The sequence below is a fragment of the Monodon monoceros genome, unplaced genomic scaffold (genome assembly GCF_005190385.1).
Source record: "Monodon monoceros isolate NGI ecotype Baffin Bay Population unplaced genomic scaffold, NGI_Narwhal_1 Super_Scaffold_21, whole genome shotgun sequence".
In the NCBI taxonomy this organism is placed as follows: domain Eukaryota; kingdom Metazoa; phylum Chordata; class Mammalia; order Artiodactyla; family Monodontidae; genus Monodon; species Monodon monoceros.
Window position 1 is genome coordinate 89,850,082 of NW_021703778.1, and position 21,416 is coordinate 89,871,497.

General features: G+C 51.3%; 1 protein-coding gene across 1 annotated transcript in view; it reads left to right on the forward strand.

Moving 5' to 3' along the window:
* Window positions 1–21,416, forward strand: part of PLA2G4E (phospholipase A2 group IVE) — a 57,543-nt gene that overhangs the window by 29,640 nt on the left and 6,487 nt on the right. Inside the window, exons 4-18 of the mRNA XM_029238564.1 lie at window positions 1,388–1,519; window positions 2,551–2,591; window positions 4,507–4,549; window positions 5,053–5,113; window positions 5,727–5,887; window positions 5,978–6,064; window positions 6,455–6,492; window positions 8,365–8,500; window positions 9,808–9,944; window positions 12,292–12,514; window positions 14,940–15,054; window positions 15,609–15,746; window positions 17,187–17,294; window positions 17,843–18,046; window positions 19,282–19,448. Coding sequence (XP_029094397.1) covers window positions 1,388–1,519; window positions 2,551–2,591; window positions 4,507–4,549; window positions 5,053–5,113; window positions 5,727–5,887; window positions 5,978–6,064; window positions 6,455–6,492; window positions 8,365–8,500; window positions 9,808–9,944; window positions 12,292–12,514; window positions 14,940–15,054; window positions 15,609–15,746; window positions 17,187–17,294; window positions 17,843–18,046; window positions 19,282–19,448 — 1,791 coding nt within the window. The remainder of the gene's footprint in view (window positions 1–1,387; window positions 1,520–2,550; window positions 2,592–4,506; window positions 4,550–5,052; window positions 5,114–5,726; window positions 5,888–5,977; window positions 6,065–6,454; window positions 6,493–8,364; window positions 8,501–9,807; window positions 9,945–12,291; window positions 12,515–14,939; window positions 15,055–15,608; window positions 15,747–17,186; window positions 17,295–17,842; window positions 18,047–19,281; window positions 19,449–21,416) is intronic.

Genomic DNA, 21,416 nt, shown 5'->3' on the forward strand with positions numbered 1-21,416 from the left:
ATAGAGTGTGTTTCCAGTATCTTTCAGAACATACTCCAAGCAGGAGAATATAGAGAAGAGCCATTCTACTCACTAGGCCCAAGACCAGTCTAATTCCGGCCAGAGGGCTTTCTCTATCTTAAATCCTTTTTAGATGGCTTTATTATTTCTAATTCCTTGGGTGTGTGTTCTTCATTTGTTGAGTTGCTGTGTCATGTATTTGTCTTCTTCAGATATACGGTGACTCTAAGTTGAGCTCACATCTCCTGAGGGAGAATCCTCTCTTGAACATCCTGAGTTGTGACAGCTTCAGCAGGGTGCCCTTAAGACAAGCTTGGCCTCATCATGGAGGCATAAAACGCAGTCTTGAGGCATTTGAGGCTTGACAGCTCCATCAAGCTTACTGCTTTCATATTTTAGAGATGCTTTTCCATTCCAAGTTAATGACATATCCTTTTTGTTTTCAAGAAGGGCTTTATATTTATTGTTTTAAAAATATCTTTTCTATCATATGTATGGTTTTTGGTGAGAAAGGGGGATTTCAGTTTGGGCTCAGCCTACCGTCTTGAAAACAGAATTCGTGTTTCTTTTGTCTGAAGATCTATGGGGCTGCTGGGTTGGTTCAGGGACACACCTGGTTTCTAGTCATTACAAAGTCAACAGATCTCATTCAGCTGGGAACCCCCAGAACCACCTCATGCCTACTAGATAGGAACCAAAGAGGCAAACCCAGCTGCAACCTACATCTCTCAGGATCCTTGGAAAAAGTGGCCTCAGAGGCCAATCCATGTCACCTAAAATCATTGACCTTAGAGTTCAGCCAGACGACAGGGTAGTTGCTCCATCCTTGACATACAGCTTTGGGACCATCCATGAGACCTCTTTAGGGGCTGATGAGCCAAAGGACAGAGTTCCATCCAATATGTCATCCCAACCCCATCAAACCCTCTATAATCTTTGCCACATCACTCCCCTGGAGTGTGAAGATGTTAGCTTCCCTTAGCTCGGTTTTCTAGTGCCAAAGAAACTGTCTTCAGCTCCTGGGTCCCAATGCTGGATACATTCTATGTCTTGACAGGGGTCTTGTCTGCTGTGCCCTTCCATCTCTCCCCCAGGTGAAATGAAATCCCTCACACTTCACAAACCCCTGCCAAGCTTGCAAAAGAGCAAAATTTCCCAGTAGGAGAATCAGAGAAGAAGGGCAGGAAGGCTTCAGAGAGTTGCAAAGAAGGGAATAGACACTTTCCTCTCTTAATTCATGTCCCTACAGATGTCCCTCACACCTGAGCTGTGCTGGCTCCCATCCCTCAGACCCACCTCCTCACTAGGACTGAGGTCAGGCCGCTCATCCTGGGAATGGGTTGATGCAACCTTGGTAACCAGACTTGAACCCTCCGTTCTCCCCTAGAACGTGCTAGAGCTGAGCGTCTGTGATGATGACACGGTGACACCAGATGACCATTTATTGACAGTTCTCTATGACCTCACCAAGCTCTGCTTCCGAGAGAAAACCCACGTGAAGTTCCCACTCAACACAGAGGTGAGTGCAGGTGCCCCAGCCCTCAGCCTTCTGCTTCACAAGGGGCAGCTGGTTATTCCTATGATGCTGTTCTATGGGATCCTCTCTCTGTAGCCAGGTCAGGAGAAGATAGCACTGCTGTTCAAATCCCAGCGCTTTGGCTTACTATCAATAGCTCTGTGACCCTGCAGAAATTGATTAATTCCTCTGAGTTCTGTTACCTCGTCCATACAATAGTGACAGTAAGACCTACCACACAGGGTCACTGTGAGGCTTAAATGAGAATACATAATTAAGGCATCTAGCACTGTTCACAGTACAAAATGGAGACAGAATAAGTGTTGATTCCCTTTCTTTCCTCAGAGTCCTGCTTCTGGGATGGTCCCAGGGGACAGAGGACAGATAAGGAGTGCAAATATGCAAATCAGAGAAAGTCAGAGCTGAAAAGGCCCAGGATGTTATCAATTCATTCAACAAGTATTTGAATGCCCTATGGGCCAGGCACTGTTCCGTGCACTGGCGACACCTCAGGGACAAGCATCCCTGCCCTCACCTGGCTTATACTCTGTGGGGAAATTAAGGTCCAGTGAGGGAGGTCATGACTTCCTGAAGTTACACAGCAAGAGATGCAAAGCAGTAGCTGAAGGAAGGGGCTCCTAGCCTTCAGAGTTGAGCTTGCTGGGGGCAATATCTCCCTTGTCCCAAGCCCTGAGCCCCTTGGAGAAGAAGGGGAGCAATGGAAGCTGGAGGGAGAGGATGAAAGGAAAATGTTCTGGGGCAGAGAGATTTACCTGCTGGGTCTAGGGGTCAGCTCCACACCCTGACCCTGCCCTGGGTGGTCAGTGATGTTCCTGATATCAAAGACTTGGGGACAGAGGGAGGCAGAGGGGACAAAAAGAGCCAGGAGCAGCTGCCCCCATGCCAAGACAGCAGGACAGCCGTGTGCGAAGGACAGGGTCAGGTCCACAGGGTCTCCTGGGATGGCACAGGATCCTGGTCTGCAGAGAGGCGTAGACACAGCTCACAACTGCAGTCTCTTCCTCCCCCTGCAGGGCATGGAGGAGCTGGAGGTGGAGTTCCTGCTGGAGGAGAGGTGAGTAGGACCCAACCCCCCAGGATTCCACCAAGGTCCTGACCCCAAAGCAGCTTCTGGGCACAGGCATTGTACAGCTGGGTCCTCCTTTCTGCAGTTCCCCACCCCCGCTTCTACTCCCACCCTTGACGCTCCTCACTGTGCATCAGAATCACTTGGGAACTTCTAAATCCCATAGGTGCCTGGGCCCCACCCCTTCTCATCCAGGTCTACTGATGTCAGTATTGCTTTAAAGAGCTAGTACTCTGGCCAAATCACCTGCCTCAGCTCCCCAGCATTTCTGAGAGTGGCCTCTGGGAAGACTTCCTGCCACCATGGGGATGGGGCCTTCTTGAGGCCACGCTAAGAAAGAGGTCAGGACCAAGGCGTCTCCTCCTGGACCCAGGACTGTTAGAACAAACTCCCCCAAACCTGGCCTGAAGCAGAGGCCATGCCCCTCTGCAGTCATCTCTGGAACCAAGTCAAGGGGAGGCTCAGGACAGAGATGTGGGGTTATTTTTCATCATGTCCAATTAAGAAAAAGGTCCAGGGTCCTGGAGGTATGACTGTGCCGTGGACTCAAGTGGAATTGGGTCACAGAGCTGGAGTGTGGGAAGAAGAGGACACAGAGAGAGAAAGGAGAGGGAAGGGCGGTGAGGGAGGGGAGTAGGGTTCCTGCTGGGAGGGGACAAGCCTGCCCTGGGGCGGCAGTGTGCCTTGTGATTGGGCAACCAGCTTCTTAACCCTGGCAGAACTGAGTCCCCTGGACTTATTAACAGCCCAGGGACAGGGGGACAATGAGAGGCAGGAACAAGAACAAGAGGGCTTGTCAAATTCCACCCGGAGAATCCTCTGCATAGGGGGTCTTGGAACTATTTGAGGTGCCTCATTAAAATCAACTTAAATTAAAATTTAAATTAAATTTGACAAATTAAAATCAACTTTATTTGTTTCATATTAAAGAAAATCTGGGCTCTCTCCTTCAGTTCTTGGTTTGACAGGACTTTTAGGGGGAAAAACATTCCTTGGGTGAATTAGAAAGTGGCTTACAAAATGAAATACGTCAGCATTGGTAGTCAGAGTTGATAGGGAAACACAGTCATCTTGGGCTTAATTTTGACAAGGGAGGCTGTGGACTCCCCTAGGCGAATTGTAACCTTGGAGGCTTTCTCAGCTTTGTAACACAAGGACATTTCACACTCACCAGGCCCCTCTCTAGCTGGGTCAAAACTATTTGTTAAATGCACAAATTAAATAGGATGAGTCCGTTTTGCTACCAGAACTGTTTACATTTGCTCGAGATGGTGGGCTCTGGCCTTTTCTTGCAACCTGTTTATCCTCGTAACTCCATGCAGTTGCATCTGGTTGGACATAAAGAACAGCTATCCTTTAAGGAAGAAAAAGAAAAGAAACTCTTCTACTCCCTCTAACTTATAAATCTTTTTTTTTTCTGGACAGTCTATTTAAAATGTATGCCAGTTTTCTCCTTGACAATCTGCAGATCTAAGGTTTCTTAAGCCAATATTTTTCACAAGGATTAAGAAGGCTCTGCTATCTTCTTATTGACCCTACGTAAGCTGTTTGTCAGCCTTGTGAGAAATCAGTCAAGAATGATATGACTTAGAGAATAGACTTGTGGTTGCCAAGGGGAAGAGGGGGTAGAGGAGGGTTGGATTGGGAATTTGGAATTAGCAGGTGCAAACTATTGTATATAGGATGGATAAACAACAAGGTCCTACTGTATAGCACAGGGAACTATATTCAATATCCTGTGATAAACCATACTGGAAAAGAATATGAAAAAGAATGTATATAACTGAGTCACTTTGCTGCACAGTAGAAATTAACACAATGTTGTAAATCAACTATACTTCAATAAAATAAATTTTTAGAAAGAACGATATGACTGACCAGGAGTTCTCATTTTGTTTTTCAGCCCCTCTCCACCTGAGAGTCTCATCACGAATGGCGTGCTGGTGGTAACTGTCCTTCCAGGCTCCTGTGGCTCCAGAGGCCACCTGTGGCTGCTGCTCTTGGGAACAGAACTGTGGGAGGGAAAACCAGGCCCAACTTGGGCCCTTGTCCCAGAGCCTGCTAGGAGTCAGACTAACTGAAGCCAGACAAAGGGGCTGCGGGCAGTGGTGGGGGCAGCAGCTGGGCTCCTGCTCCTGGGGAGGAAACACCTGGACCAGCATCCCATCTCCCAAAACGATGACCTCATTAATCTCCCTAATAAAGCACCCACTCTCAGAATCAGTCTCGTCCCATTTTCCCCCAACTCCAATCTCTCTATAAGCACAAGTTCAGAATTAAAAAGATTTTCATAATTAGGCTGTTGGTACAGCCATTTCAATTAGATGCATCTAAAGCCTCAGGATTCAAGGAAATCTCTCCCCCGAAAATCAGTCTTTGGGAGTTTGTGGCCTGGTAGAGCATCCCCGGAAGCTTGTGATCAAAATGACCTCCCCTTCCTTTGTTTCAGTCTCGACAAATGTCCTGCCTGGAGGTTCATGCAGAATCCAGGAGACAGAAGAATAGGAAAAGTGAGCCCTTTGACTACCTCTGCCTGCTGGGGGGTGGGGAGGACAGTGCCACTTCCCAACCCTGTCAACACCAGAGTTGGCTGCTCCATGGCTGCCCTGGGCTCCATGGGGAACGCATTTTATAGCTGGCAGGGACCTAAGAGATCCGCAAATACGCGACTCTCCTTCTCACCACTCCACCCCATCCCCCCCATGCAAGGCTTCCAGCCCTGTCTGCAGAGAGGAGAGCGGCACAGCCCAACTGGCATGGGGGAGGGAGGGGGAAGGAAGAGGTTCTGCCCCCAAACTGGCAGCAAGGAGAGGGCCTGCTTTCAGTGCAGTGGGAAGGTAACTTCGGGGCACCTTGTGGAGGAGCAGAACCTAGGAGGACTAGTCCAGAAAACTCAGCCTCTCAGACCTCACACACACACACACACACAAGCCTTGTAAAAACGCAGATTCCTGGGCCCCGCCTGGCCCTTCAGAATGAGACTCTCTGGGGCATTTTAACCAATGCCCTCGGTAATTCTAAACCCCTGTCCTGGGTGCCTCCCCTAGGCCTTTTATTGGGCCGAGTTGGGGTGGGAAGTGGGAGGCTTCCCAGGGGTCTCAGCCCTCTTGTCCTCTCTTCCAGTGAAGGACCTCCTGGTGACAGTAACAGAGTCCTTCGAGCACACCCAGCACATCTCACGCTGCCTGGAGCCCTGCGGCCCAAACCCTGCCTGCTTCCACTACCCCAAGTACTTCCAGCCCCAGATCCACGTGGAGGTGCCCAAGAGCCAGTGGAGCTCTGTGGTAGGAGGCTGCGGCAGTAGGGGGTTAGGGGCTGGTTCAGACTCGAGTTGGGAGGAGCCCCTCCCCTCACGAAACCGCCCATCCTTCCAGCTTTGCCGCTGCAATGCGTGCAAGAACGACCCTGTGTGCCAGTCCCTGGATTGCCTCCCTGACGGCCAGGCGGTGACCCTGCCTGTGGTGAGGGCCTGGGTCTGGGAAGGGGTCCCTGAGCAGCGTAGCCTGGAGTGCCTGTGGAAGGGAGACGGGGAGAGTCTGGGGAGCCCGGCGGGGAGCATGGCTCGTGGCGGGCCTCTCAGGCAGGGTACAGGAGTCTTGGGGGAAAGAAGACTGCTGAGCTGCATTGTGGAGCCAAAGACAGGGTGCGGAAGCTGAGCCAGGTTGGGGGCGAGAGACGTCCAGAAGAGAACCTGTGTGCGCATGCGTGGGCGGGGCGCTGCATGCGCATGCGCTAAGTCAAGCGTCCCAGGGTTGGGGCGGGCACGGTGTGGTGAGTCTCCACTTATTTGGTTGGGACCACTTGGCTCTGAGCTGTCATCCCTGACAAACTTTTCATCTTTCAATTCCCAGAACAAGAATTGTGAATTACACATGAAGTCTACACCCTGGTAAAGTGCCCTCTTTCGGTCTGTCCCTCTGACTTATTTATCTTTAGGGACTTAAAGTGGTATCTTGTTGTGGTGTTGATTTGCATTTCCCTGACGGCCAGGGATGTTGAGCATCTTTTCACAGGCTTATGGGCCATTTGTATATCTTCTTCGGAGAAGTATCTATTCAAATCCTTTACCCATTTTTAAAGTGGGTGACTTGCCTTTTATTGTTAACTTGTAAAAGTTCTTTGTATATTCTAGATACAAGCCCCTTGTCAGATATATGATTTCTAAATATTTTTCCTGTTCTGGAGATTGTCTTTCACATTCTTAATGGTGTTCTTTGAAGCACAGAAGTTTTCAATTTTGGTGAACTTCAGTGTATGTATATTTTTTTCTTTTGTCACTTGTGCTTCTGGTGACATATTTAAAAAACCATTGCCTAATCCAAGGTCATGAAGATTTACTCCCATGTTTTCTTTTAAGAGTTTTATAGTTTTAGCTCTCAATTTGGGTCTATGATCAATTTTGAGTTAATTTGTATATACAGTGTGAAATAGGGGTCCAACTTCATTCTTTTGCATGTGGATATCCAGTTGTCACAGCATCATTTGGTGAAAAGACTGTTCTTTCCCCCTTTGAATTGTCCTGGCACCCTTGTTGAAAATCAAGTGACTGTAGTTTCCATTTACAATTTGATAGCTGTTTGTCCTTGGTCAAGTTATTAAGCCTCTCTAAATCTCAGTTTTTCTCACCTGTAAATTAGAGCAATACCAGGAGTACTGTCTATCATTGGGTTGCTTTGAGGATCCAGTGAGATAACACATGTGAAGAAATCAGTGATCTGCGAAGTGGGAAACTCAGAAAATATCAACAAATGTTATTATTATTGCTGTTTTATTATTCATTCCTTGTTGAGGCCAAGGGAAGATTTCCTCACAGCTGTGTCTGCAGGCCTATACCAGACATGAAGGAAACATAATGAGAGAGCTCCCAGGCTCTACCTTCAAGGAGATGTGACCTTTATAGTTACCAGGGTCACTAAGACTCAGGCTGGAAATTGTCAAGGTCCATTCTCCTGGAGTCACTGGGGAGGAGGGCCTTGGAGGATGCAAGGGATGTTGATGGGCAGAGGGAGGAGGCTCAGAACCCAGACTACTCCTGGGCTCTGAGAGCCGATGGACCCTTCCAGGAAGTAGCAGGAGGTGAGGTTGGACAGATCAGGTGGGGGCTTGGATGCCAGGCCAGAAGCCTGGACTTGCTCACATCAGGGATGTGATAAAAAGAGGGCAAGTGTTGGGCATGCTCTTCCTGCCCCACCCACCTTGCAGACCTGTGGGGGTGACAGGGTGAGATCAGGGATGTGAAGGGTTTTTGTCACGCAGGATGATTTTTACTCTGGGAGCAGGAAAAGCTCACCAAGGAATATGAGCTCCATGAGAACAGGACCTTGTTTATCCAGCTCAGAAGAGCCCTACTGTAGAGCTTTATTCAGAGGGACTGGCCAAAAGGATCTCAGGGCCTCTTGCCACCCATGTCTGGCCTTGGGCTCTGGAAGGCGCCTGGGGGAAGGCTTTCAAGACTTTCCAGATCTCGTTGAAGAGGCAGAGGGTTCAGCGAGTCCCTAATTGTGTTGAGTACCTGCTTATGGTCCACCAGCTAAGGCTTTGGGGCTTTACATTTGTTATCTCATTAAGTGCTGAAGACAGTGCCAGGAGTTAAGCACGATTAGCCCCATTTTACAGATGAGAAAGCAGGGGCCCAAGGTCACAAAGGTGATTCCTGGCAGAACCAGGCTTCAAGCCTAGGTCCAACTGACCCTAAAGCCATGTCTTCTCCATGGAGGTGGAGTCTACAGACCTGCTAAGCCAAGCTCCTCTGTCCCCACAGCTCCGAGGCACTGGACGTGCGGCTAGGCTTCAGCCTGTGCCAGGCAGAGCTGGAGTTCCTGCAGAAGCGGAGGGTGGTGGTGGCTGAGGCGCTGAAGCAGGTGTTGCAGCTGGAGGAGGACCTGCAGGCAGACGAGGTGGGTGAGCAGAGGTCCGCTCAGAGCCAGGCTTGTCCTTCGAACACTGTGCCTGCCAGCTGCCCCCTGCAGTCCCTCCCTTGCCCCAGGGCAGCCTCAGCACTGCCTTTCCTGGTGGCCCTTACTGCTGAGGTTCCAGGTGCCCAGGTGAGGGCTGTGCTGGATGTGATTCAGTTGTGTGTTCGCAAGGGGCAGGAAGGGCAGAGTAGAGAGAAAGGAAGGAGCCCCAGCTGCTGCTCCCCGTGCGCTAACAGATCCTGAGATGATGAATGATGTCTTACCTACACAGGACAATGTGGCATCCTTTCCCCAGCCAGGAAAACACTGGAAGCTCCACCACCACCCGCATTCTACACACCTCCACCCAAAAGGCCCTGGGCCTTTCATTCCTCAATTCTCCCTTCCCATAAATGTATGCGCACATGCGTGCGCACACACACACACACACACACACACACACACAACGAACAGCAGTGGGGGGCTGGAGAGAGGCAGCTTCCTCACGCAGGGCCAGCTTCTGCACACAGGGTAGATGATGGTACCTTTGCCAGAGCCCTCTGTCACCTTCCTGGTAGGGGCTGAGGCTCACACTCCCCTGAGCAGCAGGTCAGCCCTCGGAGAGCCCGCACTTCAGAGGCCAACCACAGGTGTAGACAGAGACCTCGTCCCTAAAGGAGGGCTGTGATGGGGCTTTGGCCGACGGTACATCTTACAGTCCCCACTCAGATGAAAACTGAGTGAGTCTTGGCAAAGACTCCACGCCTCGCTCTCCCATCTATAGGGAAACACACTGAGGACATCTTAAACCTAAGTAAACCCAGAGGTGACAACTGTGCTCCTTCCCACATCAAAAATCCATTTACCCCTGCTTTTACACATATGGTCTATAGGGACCACATACCATGTGCCAGGCCTGAGCCTGACATCAAATCCCTCTACAGCAGGTGCTGATCTGCAGCCATTAGGGAATCACACGCTAGCTGGGCTCTTGAGCGAGCCACCCAGCCCCCTGGCCCCAGTTCATAATCTGTTAACTGAGAGCTAGATTAATCGTGCCAAGAGCCCTTCCAGCCACGGCCTTCTAATTTACCAAGCCCGACACCAACCACTGGGTTTGGAACTAAGGTCCAGTTCTAGACCTACCAGGCGGCTTGACACTGTGAAAGGCAGTTTTCAGGTCACTCAGTCCCCACTCTCTGCTCTCTGTCGCCAGCTCTTCCTCTTCCACTGTTATTTCTAAGCTCCTGTCTCTCCAAGTCTTCCCCTACCCAGCATTGCCCCAGCAGTCTGCCTCCATGTGCCCCCAGGTCCCACTGATATCCATCATGGCCACTGGGGGTGGGACAAGATCCATGACTGCCATGTATGGCCACCTGCTGGGGCTGCAGAAGCTGAACATCCTGAACTGTGCCAGCTACATCACTGGCCTGTCAGGGGCCACCTGGTAAGGAGCGGGGGGCCACTGTCTGGTGAAGCCCAGAGCGAGCAGCCAACAGCCTGGCCGGCAGGCGGGGGTGGGGTCTCTGGTAAAGCTCATCCGCCCCAAGTTAGAGTGACTCGTGACACCTGGGCAGCTCTACCCCTCACAACTGTGTGACCTTGGGAATGCAGTTGAACTTCTCTGAGTCTCATTTTCTGTATCTGTAAAGTGGGGATAGTAATAGCCCTGACCTCATGGGGTTGTTGTGAGATGCTCTCCCAGTACTGGGTACACCAGGGACACGTGTTGGTCATGACTCCATTACTATGGCAGGGTCCCAGGAGCATGGCAGCCAGTTATGAGTGAACCACTGGTGCCACTGGTGCATCTCCCCAGCAGCTGCCCTCTCTCAGACTGTGCCAGGTCTCCTGGGGTGGGTGGAGCTGGCCCGCTGCTCTGGCTGCCACGTTCCAGCCCACCCCCAGCCCTGCGTGCTCCCTCTGCCCTGCAGGCATCCTCGGGCTCCCATCCTCACTCTTGCTGGTGAGCAGGGAGAGTGAGCCCTTAGCTCCCCCGACAGGTGAGGCCAGCATGAGGCCGGCTTCTCCACAGGAGCCACGGCACCTGGGATTCACGATGCCGGTGGCGGCCCACAAAGATGTTGTAATTTCTTTTAAGTTCTTTAAAAGAAACCTAGTTTGAAGAAAGTGTTTTAATATATAGTAATATATCACTATATTTGTCTTTATACAACAGTCATAGAAGATAATTTTTAATATTTTTATGGTGGAAGGGGCCCACCAAAGTCATAATGCAGCCCTGGTCTAGGGTGACCCAGGCCTTGTGACTACACACATCCTCTCAGCCAGGGCTGCATCTTATTCTGTGTTTAACTAGTGGGCCTCAGAGCCCTCAACGTCCCAAGCTGTGTCCCTCATCCTGGAGGGGCTCTGGATAACTTTCATTTGAGGGGGTGGATGTGAGGAAAACCAAGGGTTCCTGGTGCACCAGAGGCCCCGAGGCTTCAGTCCAGGTGGGACAGAAGGATAGCTGACGATTACGGGCATTGCCTCTGCACCGAGCACTGGGGTGACTGCTTCCAATGGACTATCTCATTTCTTCTTCACAAGAAGACTATGAGGAAGATGTTGTCATTGTGCTCATTTTACAGCTGGAGAAAGAAAGGAATTTTCCCAGGGTCACTCAGCTAATGAGCGGTAGAGCTGGGATTTCAACCCAGGCTGTCTGAGTCCAGGGCCCACATTCTTTTTTTGGGGGGGGGGGGGGGGACCCACATTCTTAATCTCACCGATAAACCGCTGCCCATGGGAAGTAGGTTAAGGAGAGAAACTTGCTTGCACCAGGGTAGAGGGGCACCTGCATCCTCCTGGCCTACCTCTGGGCCAGGCAGGGAACTGGGAGGAACTCAGACCCAGCTGGGGTGGGGGTAGGGTGTCTCCTGGCCTGGGAAAGCACTGGGAAGGAATTTTGTAAAATCAAAATCAATCATTTGTAATGTTTTTTTAAAGCTTTTTAAAGGTATGAAAGTAACAGCGTGAACCTTACGGAGAGCAGGGTACTTTTTGTTGAAGAAATCTCCTGAAGGGAGAGGCCGCTGCTCAGACAGCTGTGCAGCTGTAGACCAGGTCCACTGTGGGGAGGGGGATTCCTGGGTGCTGTCCTGACCTAGACTAAGAAAAGCCGGGTTCAGGCCAAGCAGAGGCAGACAGAGGCAAAGACCCAGGGCTAGGGGGATACCTATCTTTGTTTTACTCCTCCCCACTGCCCACATAGAAGTTAAGAAGAGGAAGGGGAAGTAAGTCTTAGCTGGCATCACAATTATGGGAATTAATGTGGCAGAGTAGGAAGAGTCCAGGATTTGGAATCAGCAAAGCCTGGGGTCAAATGCTGGCCCCAGCACTTACTTCGTGCCCGGTACTGTCCTAATCATTTTACATTGACTCATGTCATCTTCACAATAACGCTGTGAGGCAGGTACAGTTATCATCCTTCTCCCCAGTCCACAGATGGGAAAACTGAGGTGAGGAGCAGTTAGGTACCTTGCCCAGATCCCATGGCTGGTGAGTGGCAGAGTCTGATTTTGAACCCAGGAAGATCTGGGTCCAGAATCTTCACTGTTAAGCACTGTGCTCCACGTGGCACACGGCAGGCAGTCAAGAAATGGCAGCAATCGTGACTTTGAGTAAGAATGTTCTCCCCTCCCCGACCGGGCCCCACCCCATTTCCTCCAGGCTCCTCTCCTGGCAGGTGAGGGTTTCCCATGACCTACCCACCTCCTTTCCTGCCAGGGTCCAGGGTCGATCTGACCAGGGCTGGCTCAGCTCTCTCAGCCACACCTGTCTCTCTCCAGGACCATGGCTACCTTGTACCGTGACCCTGACTGGTCCTCCAAAAACCTGGAGCTTGCCATCCTCGAGGCGCGGAGGCACGTAGTCAAGGACAAGATGCCCGCTCTGTTCCCAGATCAGCTCCTCAAATTCCGGGAGGAGCTGCAGCAGCGCAGGCAGGAAGGCTACAGAGTCACCTTCACAGACTTCTGGGGTCTGCTAGTCGAGGCCTGTCTGGGGGACGAGGTAGGTGCTCAGCTTCCCCTGGGCCCCAACCCGCATGGGGATGATGCCCAGCCCTCCGCCTTCACTGGGGCACCGGGAGGTACATCACAGCAGGAGGGAGTTAGGTTAGACCTGCAGATGCACCCTTGGGCCTTAAGAAGCATGAGGCATCAGAACGCATGATGCAGGCAGATGGTAGGATTGTCTTCCCGAGTCCCTTTGGAGTATGACTGAAACCCTCACATCAGGGGTGACTTAGGTGCAACCTTTCCGAGAGGCAGCGGGCCCTCTGAGAACCTGTGAGAGAAAATGGGGAGGGAGCCATCAGAGTGTGATGTAAGCCTGACCCCAAGTGGAGGAGAGAGGGAAGGAAAGGCCAGGTGGAAGCATCCTAGCCCACTGTGCGGTCTGAAAGGTCAGCACAGTGACCCTTGCAGAGTTCCCCAGCCAAGTTGGCCATCAGAGGAGTCTGGCACCGCCCCCTCCCCTCCACCACAGTGGGCCTGCCTCAGGATCCCTGCCACGCTCAGTCATGGGCTGGGACCAGCCCAGTGGGAAGTGTGGCCTTAGAACAAACTCAGCCCTGGATTTCAGAGCATGGTAGCTGGGCCATCAGCCAATTACACTCCTGTAGTTGGAGGTCTGCTGGGCCCCTTCTCATGGCCACCACACGGAGGATGAGCCCAGTGAGGTTCCTTCCAGCTCTGATATCCAGTGATCTGAGCAGTGTGTGCCCAAGAAGAGAAGCAGCCTGTGTTGGGATCCAGCTGCTGTGAGAGCCATGTGGGCCGTGGTAGGGCAGTGGGATCCCCATGGGATGCTGCCATCCCGGACATCAGGGTGAGCTCAGCTAACACCTGGACCCTTCCGACTGCCCAGGCCCCAGGGTGGAACCAAATTTGGCTGTTGCTTGACCCCAGAGTAGGGCTTCCCATCTAATTTCTATCCAGGCCTATGGCTGTCTGCCCCACTCCCAAAGGTGTCTGAAGAGTTCTGAATTCAAATCAGAACTTACCAGAAGGAAGAGGGACAGCAAATTCTTTTCTAGTAGATCCCCTCTTCCAGAAAACACAGACAATTTGAGCAACCAAGGATGGACCAAACCTCATCTTCAACATTCATTCATTCCCTCATTCATTCTTTCAACAAAATTAAGTACCTCCTGCATGCCAGGAACTGTGCTAGACAGTGGGGCACTCACAGCCTTTGATGGACCCCTGCCCTTTCTGATAACCCACTGTCTACTCTTTCCACATGATGGAGCAGGGCAGGCAGAGGTTGAGGGTGCTGGCTTTTGGATTCAGGCAGGACAGGATTTGAATTCTGGCTCTGCTCTGTGCTATTCCTTAAATGGGAATTTCATCAACCGTTTCGTCAACAGTTAATATTTCTTAGAGTAGTTAGTGCTCCATGTGGTGAGGAGGAAAGCTCCAAGGCTTTTAACATTAGAGTCTGAGCATTGCCCAGGGTTTGGTGTAGGAAGGAGCCTAGGTTCCTGGGAAAGCAAGTCTAGGATTGATGGAAGGTGGCCTCTGCTCTTCCACTCTGGCCAAGGCAGGAGCTCCTTTGCCTCAGGCCCCCTTGATAATGAGTGTGGATTGGGCTCTTCCCCGAGTCTGCAACTTCCTCTCCTTCCATGACAGTCATTGCTGCGGTGCCCATATCTCTGGGCCCAGTTCTGACAGGCATCCTGTTGGCCTTGCAAGGGAGGCCTAAGAGTTGTTTGACCCACACATGTTTACCATCCCACACAGGTTCTGTGCCTTTACACACTCGCGCAACCATGGATGTCACCCACCAGGCAGCTGCTTGGCCTGGGGTCAGAGCCTGGGCCTCTAAAGCCTCCACTGGCCTTGTCTACACTGGCTGATTCACTTTGGGAGGTGGCCTGTGGTCCAGGCTGATCTGCAGGACTCCCACTTTGATTACACCACTTAGTGCTCTGGGGGCTTAGAGGGAATTTGACTGCCATCCGGTGCCAAGTTTCCAAATCTTTTGTTTAAAAAGAATCTTTTTTTGCCTCCCAAATGAGTTTATGAGAGAGCCCAACACGCAAAGCAGATTTTTAAAAAATGGAGCTGCTCTGGTTTGAGTAGGGTGGAAGATGATGAAGAGGGGGCAGTGGTGGCCTCCTCCACCCCGGCCTTTTCATTCTCTGGTCCCTGAGACTCGAGGAGAACCCCAGGACTCTGAAGGACAGCTCTAAACTGCAGATCCAGTCCCACCCTCTCCATGTGTCTGGGGTGATGAACGGCCCAAGGATGCGTGAACATTTTCTGGGTACATTTTAAGAGCAGCTTTGACTGGTTTCAGGTGAGACCTCCAGAGCAGCCTGGTGGGCTCAGGAGCCTGGTGGGCTGCCAGAGGTCCAGACTGTCCTCTTATTCTGCACCGCTTCCTGGCTGCTTGTCTGCTCCTTCTCCTTAACCATTATTTTTCCACACAGAGATATGAATGCAAACTGTCAGATCAGAGTGCTGCTTTGTGTCAGGGCCAGAACCCCCTACCCATCTACCTCACCATCAATGTCAAGGATGATGTAAGCAACCAGGATTTCAGAGGTAACACTGGTGGCTAGCAATTTCCCCGGGGCGGGGTGGGTCCCTTCTCAGCAGGCAAAGGCACTCAGTACCCCAGCGCACACATCCCGCCACCATACCTTTGCCAGCCTCCACACCAAGAATGTGCTGACAGCCGAAGAAATCCACTTGGCTACCCCCTTCTGCCCAGACGCGTGTAGCTGGTGGGCAGCAGGGGTCCTGTGGCTCCCCTGAGCAGAGATTTGATGGGATAGAGGAAATAAAGGTCGTGAAGGGAGAGAGTCCTAGGCGTTTCTTAAGCTGCCAGGATGGAGGGACTCTAGAGACCTGCCCTGCTTCGGGGTCCGGTTTTGGTCCGGGTTTATGAGGCGCAAACGAGCCTGTGCAGCTTGCAACACTGAGTCTTGCCGGGCCAGCAGAAGCCGGTCACGGGCGCCCCCCTGTGCCCTGCGGGGGAACTGCGGCCTCCCCATCCCAGGCTCCTCGCGGCCGGGGAGACGGCGCGAGCTGGGAGAAGGGTGGGCGGGGCCGCCCCGGCCTGAGACTGACACCCTGCCCTGCTGCTTCGTGTGCAGAGTGGTTCGAGTTCTCCCCCTACGAGGTGGGCCTGCAGAAGTATGGAGCCTTCATTCCCACCGAGCTCTTCGGCTCCGAGTTCTTCATGGGGCGGCTGATGAGGAGGATCCCAGAGTCGCGGATGTGCTACATGCTAGGTGACTCCTGGCTGGGGGCGGCCCTTGGGAACCCCGCCCCGTGCGGAACAGGCTCCAAGTTTGATTAGAGGAATGACGAGGAGACACGGTCTGTTCCCCCAGGATCATGTGCCAGGTGCTGGTGCTGGTTTGGGTTATCCCTTGGGCATATGACCCTCCTGGCATTTGTCAGCATACCCTCATTCCAGGAGACGCTCCGGAGCCTCCCAGCCTCCCAGCCTGCCCTGATCTCCCTGTGACCCTGTGGGCCCAGAAGGACCTGACAGGGGCTCCTGGGTCACTGGGGAACAAAGGGGACTCTCCCAATGTCCTGGTCTCCAGTCGTCTCCCTGGTGTCCGTTCAGAACCAGACTGGGAGTTGCAGGCTGAGATGGAAGCTTCTGGAACTTCTACCCCCTTCCCCCTGGTTCCAGGAAGCAACATGCCTGTTTCCGGGGCTTGAACCAGCCCCTGGGATCCAAGGGGCCAGAGGGGACCTCAGGGTGAAGACAGAGTGTCTGGGGAAGCCTGGCCCAGCTCCCAACACTATGTTCCCTGGTCCTCCAGAAGCCAGGCCCACTGAGTGCAGGGGCCTGACTGTGATGTCCACTCGTAGAGTTCTCCCCTTCAGAGCCCAAAGTACATCTGTCAAAGGGCAACCGCAAAAAGCGGACCCATTTTTACAGCCTCAACAACAGTTATGCCCTTATTTAAACTAGTTGTCTGCCTCCCCCTCCCTTCCATCTATCCCAAATCCAACCCATCCCAGAAAGTCCCACTTAAGCCCCATTTCTTCTGGGAAGTCAGCCCCGAAGCCCACAGCCCCCAGCAGCCTCTCCTTCCTCTGAACACCTGTGCTGTTGAGCATGTGGCTCAGAGATCTGTAGGTGAGACACTCGGACTTGAACTCTGGTTCCTCATTTATTAGCTGTGCAAAGTAGGCCAAATTACCTAACCTTCCCGAGCTTCAGTGTTCTCATCTGTAAACTGGGCTTAAGAGTAAAACCAACCTTATGGAGGATTCAAATGGGTCAATGTATGTGAACGATTTCACATGAGTATTATTATTACTGTGTTGCATTTTTTAAATCATAATAAGAGATGGTGTTACATTTATTGAGCGCTCACCATGTGCCAGGCGCTGTCCTAAACTAGTGTGTTAACTGATGCAAGTGGTGATTTCTGGACTTGAACTTGAAGCCTGCACTTGTCAGCGTTAAGTCTCTCCTGGGGCTGTGCCTTATATGCCTTCATACCCTCTCCCAGTTCCAAGAGGAGAGCGGAGAAGAGTTGAGTCACTTATGTCGAGCTGCACTGTGGGGAGAGGGAAATGAAAGCCTGTCCCAGTCCCTGAGCAGCTTGACTTGGAGGGGGCATCGAGTCCAAGGCAGAATCAATCAGTATTTGGGTGGGCCTGGAAGCTCTTGGGCAGAGCGGCTCACCGCTGGTCCTGCTCCCTAGGTCTGTGGAGCAGCATCTTCTCCCTGAACCTGCTCGATGCCTGGAATTTGTCCCACACCTCGGAGGAGTTTTTCCACAGGTGGACAAGGGAGAGAGTGCATGATATAGGTGGGTGACCCACTGGCTTCCCCTCCTGGTTGGGTGATGGCGGGGGTGGGGAAGGTGGATCAGCAACTGAGGACCAGTCCACCTGCCACGTGTTTCAACATCATCCCTATGGCCCACGGAAATAGGAAGGCAGCTAGGGGGTCTTCCCTGCCTGGAAAGGAGGGTGATTGCAGTTGGATACACCTTTGCCAGCTCTGGCCTGGCCCGGGGGAGTGGATGCACCGTGTGGTAGGCTTGGAAGAACTGCACGGCGCCCAGGAGAGCTGCAGAGGGTGGGGATCTATGAATGCAGTTAAAGGTCACCCTTCTGGACTCTCTGTTTTCTCTGGAACCCCTCCTTGCCTGTCACCCCACTCCTTCTCCTCTACCCTGCCCCTGTTCTATGTCTCTCCCCTGGGTCCTCCTGGCTCCGAGAACTAGACAAGGAAGGTGTGCACTGCACTTACAGGCTGACCCCTGGGTGCAGGGCAGCCATGCGGTGCTTCACCTGGGCAATCTGGGGACTCCAGCTCTGTAACCTGTCCTCCATCCACCCCCCTCCCCTGCAGAAGATGAGCCACTCCTACCTGAAATCCCCAAATGTGATGCCAACATGCTGGACACCACGGTGGTGACGCCAGGGTCATGGCTGTCCAATACTTTCCGCAACATCCTCACCTCCCGGGCCTTTGTGTCTGAGTTCCACAACTTCCTGCTGGGGCTGCAGATGCACACCGACTACTACCAGAACGGCCAGTTCTCCACGTGGAAGGGTAACCTTACCTGCTGCCCCTTGAGGCCTACCTCTGTTTAGAGGAAAGGGAAGTGGATGTGGAGGGAGAAAGGATGAGAAAACTCCTCTGCCCATGTTCATTGGGCCCAAGTGGCAGACTCTCCCCATAGTGTATTCTACATCTGGTGATGCCTTGAACAACGGGTGGAGTGGGGGTGTACTTAATTAATTGAATCTGTACAATGACTCTATACGGCATCTGTATAACAATCCCAGCAGGTAGAAGTTGACCCCATTTTACAGTTGGGGAAGTATGGGCCCTGACTTTCTACAGTTGTGTTCTGGGGACACCTTTTTTTTTTTCCCCTTCATTTTTAAAAAAATGTATTTATTTTATTTATTTTTGGCTGCGTTGGGTCTTCGTTGCTGTGCGCGGGTTTTCTCTAGTTGCGGCAAGTGAGGGCTACTCTTCGTTGCGGTGTGCGGGCCTCTCGTTGCAGTGGCTTCTCTCACGGCAGAGCACGGGCTCTAGGCACGCGGGCTTCCGCAGTTATGGCATGTGGGCTCAGTAGTTGTGGCGCACAGGTTTAGTTGCTCCGCGGCATGTGGGATCTTCCCGGACCAGGGCGCGAACCCGTGTCCCCTGCATTGGCAGGCGGATTCTTAACCACTGCACCACCAGGGAAGCCCCTGGGGACACCTTTTAATGTAAGTGCTGCCCCCGGAGTTGGGCAGGGATGGCCCAGCCCAGGCTCCTCCAAATGGTGAGTGGCAGAGCTGGCTCTTAAACTGTGGTCTTGCAGCTTCAACTCAGGAGTTCGTCCCCACCCTGCTGAGGCTCTAAATTTGACTTTCCACCATCTTTGGTATTTTACTTGGCCACAGCCTGCAATGGCTGCTTGAGCCTAGGCTAATAATCTTTGTCCTCACTATCTGGGGCAGAAAAGGCAGCTGGCTCTGGGCCCACGGTTTGCACTAATTTATAGGATAGTCTTAAGCCCCTGCTACACCACAAATTCTGTGGCTGAGCCTTAGTGGGCTTTCTGTGCATGTTCCATAAAAGACTTGCTAAACTCCCCAGATAATGCTGTTCTTCTTCAGCCTACCCAGGGGGACACTGGGACTCACCGGGTACCCTGGCCAAGGGGAGGGCTGGAGGCCAGGCTGAAGTGGATGAGCTCCGGGCAGGGCATCCCATCCCCACCAGGTGCCTCTGACCATCTGCTGAGATCAGGGCGCCAAGGAGTAAGGATAACCACAAGCCTTGACTTTCAGACTCGGTGCTAGATGGCTTCCCAAACAAGCTGACAGCGTCCGTGAACCACTTGTGCCTGCTGGACACTGCATTCGTCATCAACTCCAGCTACCCACCCATCCTCAGGCCGGAGAGAAAAGCTGACCTCATCATCCACCTCAATTACTGTGCTGGGTCCCAGACAAAGGCAAGTTTGGCAAAGAAAGGCTCCCACCCCACTCCCCACAGGCTCCTAGACTTAGCATCGGAGAAGCTCCAGCCACCATCCCTGATGGAGGTTACACCTCCAAACCTCAGGGGCGTAGCCCGCTGGCCCTCATGCAATGGGTTTACTAGATTCACTGAGCTAATTCCAATTTTATTCTTACATTTGAGCATTTCCCATATTTGGCAATTCTTTAGCTGCAAAATAAAAAAGAGTTTAAAAAATAACCTTAGGGCTTCCCTGGTGGCACAGTGGTGAAGAATCTGCCTGCCAATTCAGGGGACATGGGTTCGAGCCCTTGTCCGGGAAGAACCCACATGCCGCGGAGCAACTAAGCCCGTGCACTACAACTACCGAGCCTGTGCTCTAGAGGCCACGAGCCACAACTGCTGAGCCCGCAAGCCACAACTACTGAGCCCGCGTGCCACAACTACTGAAGCCTGTGTGCCTAGAGCCCGTGCTCTGTAACAAGAGAAGCCACTGAAGTGAGAAGCCCGCACATGGCAACGAAGACCCAATGCAGCCAAAAATTAATTAATTAATTAATTAATTAAAAAAATAATAATAATAACCTTAATAGAACCCAGTCAATTGTAAAGTTTTGTACCACTTCAGGAGCTTGTAATGTCCTATGTTCAAAGTGATCACATGGTCTCCCCACTACCAGGAAGTATGAGCCTCCATGTAATTACACCAAAGAGTTAGGACCAGAGATATTTATTTTTATTTATTTCCTTTTGAAAAGTTCTGGATTTTCAAGGGAAAGAAACTATTTTTTGGTCTACTTTATTTATTTTATTATTATTTTTTATACAGCAGGTTCTTATTAGTCATCAATTTTATACACATCAGTGTATACATGTCAATCCCAATCGCCCAATTCAGCACACTACCATCCCCAACCCCCTGGGGTTTTCCCCCATTGATGTCCATAAGTTTGTTCTCTACATCTGTGCCTCAACTTCTGTCCTGCAAACTGGTTCATCTGTACCATTTTTCTAGGTTCCACATACATGCATTAATATACGATATTTGTTTTTCCCTTTCTGACTTACTTCACTCTCTCTGACAGTCTCTAGATCCATCCACGTCTCAACAAATGACTCAGTTTCGTTCCTTTTTATGGCTGAGTAATATTCCATTGTATATATGTACCACATCTTCTTTACCCGTTCGTCTGTCAATGGGCATTTAGGTTGCTTCCATGACCTGGCTGTTGTAAATAGTGCTGCAATGAACATTGGGGTGCATGTGTCTTTTTGAATTATGGTTTTCTCTGGGTATATGCCCAGTAGTGGGATTGCTGGGTCATATGGTAATTCTATTTTTAGTTTTTTAAAGAACCTCCATACTGTTCTCCATAGTGGCTGTATCAATTTACATTCCCACCAACAGTGCAAGAGGGTTCCCTTTTCTCCACACCCTCTCCAGCATTTGTTGTTTGTAGATTTTCTGATGATGCCCATTCTAACTGGTGTGAGGTGACACCTCATTGTAGTTTTGATTTGCATTTCTCTAGTTATTAGTGATGTTGTTGAGCAGCTTTTCATGTGCTTCTTGGCCATATATATGTCTTCTTTGGAGAAATGTCTATTTAGGTCTTCTGCCCATTTTTGGATTGGGTTGTTTGTTTCTTTAATATTGAGCTGCATTAGCTGTTTATATATTTTGGAGATTAATCCTTTGTCCATTGATTCATTTGCAAATATTTTCTCCCATTCTGAGGGTTGTCTTTTCATCTTGTTCATGGTTTCCTTTGCTGTGCAAAAGCTTTGAAGTTTCATTAGGTCCCATTTGTTTATTTTTGTTTTTATTTCCAGTACTCTAGGAGGTAGATCAAAAAAGATCTTGCTGTGATTTATGTCAAAGAGTGTTCTTCCTATGTTTTCCTCTAAGAGTTTTATAGTGTCCGGTCTTACATTTAGGTCTCTAATCCATTTTGAGTTTATT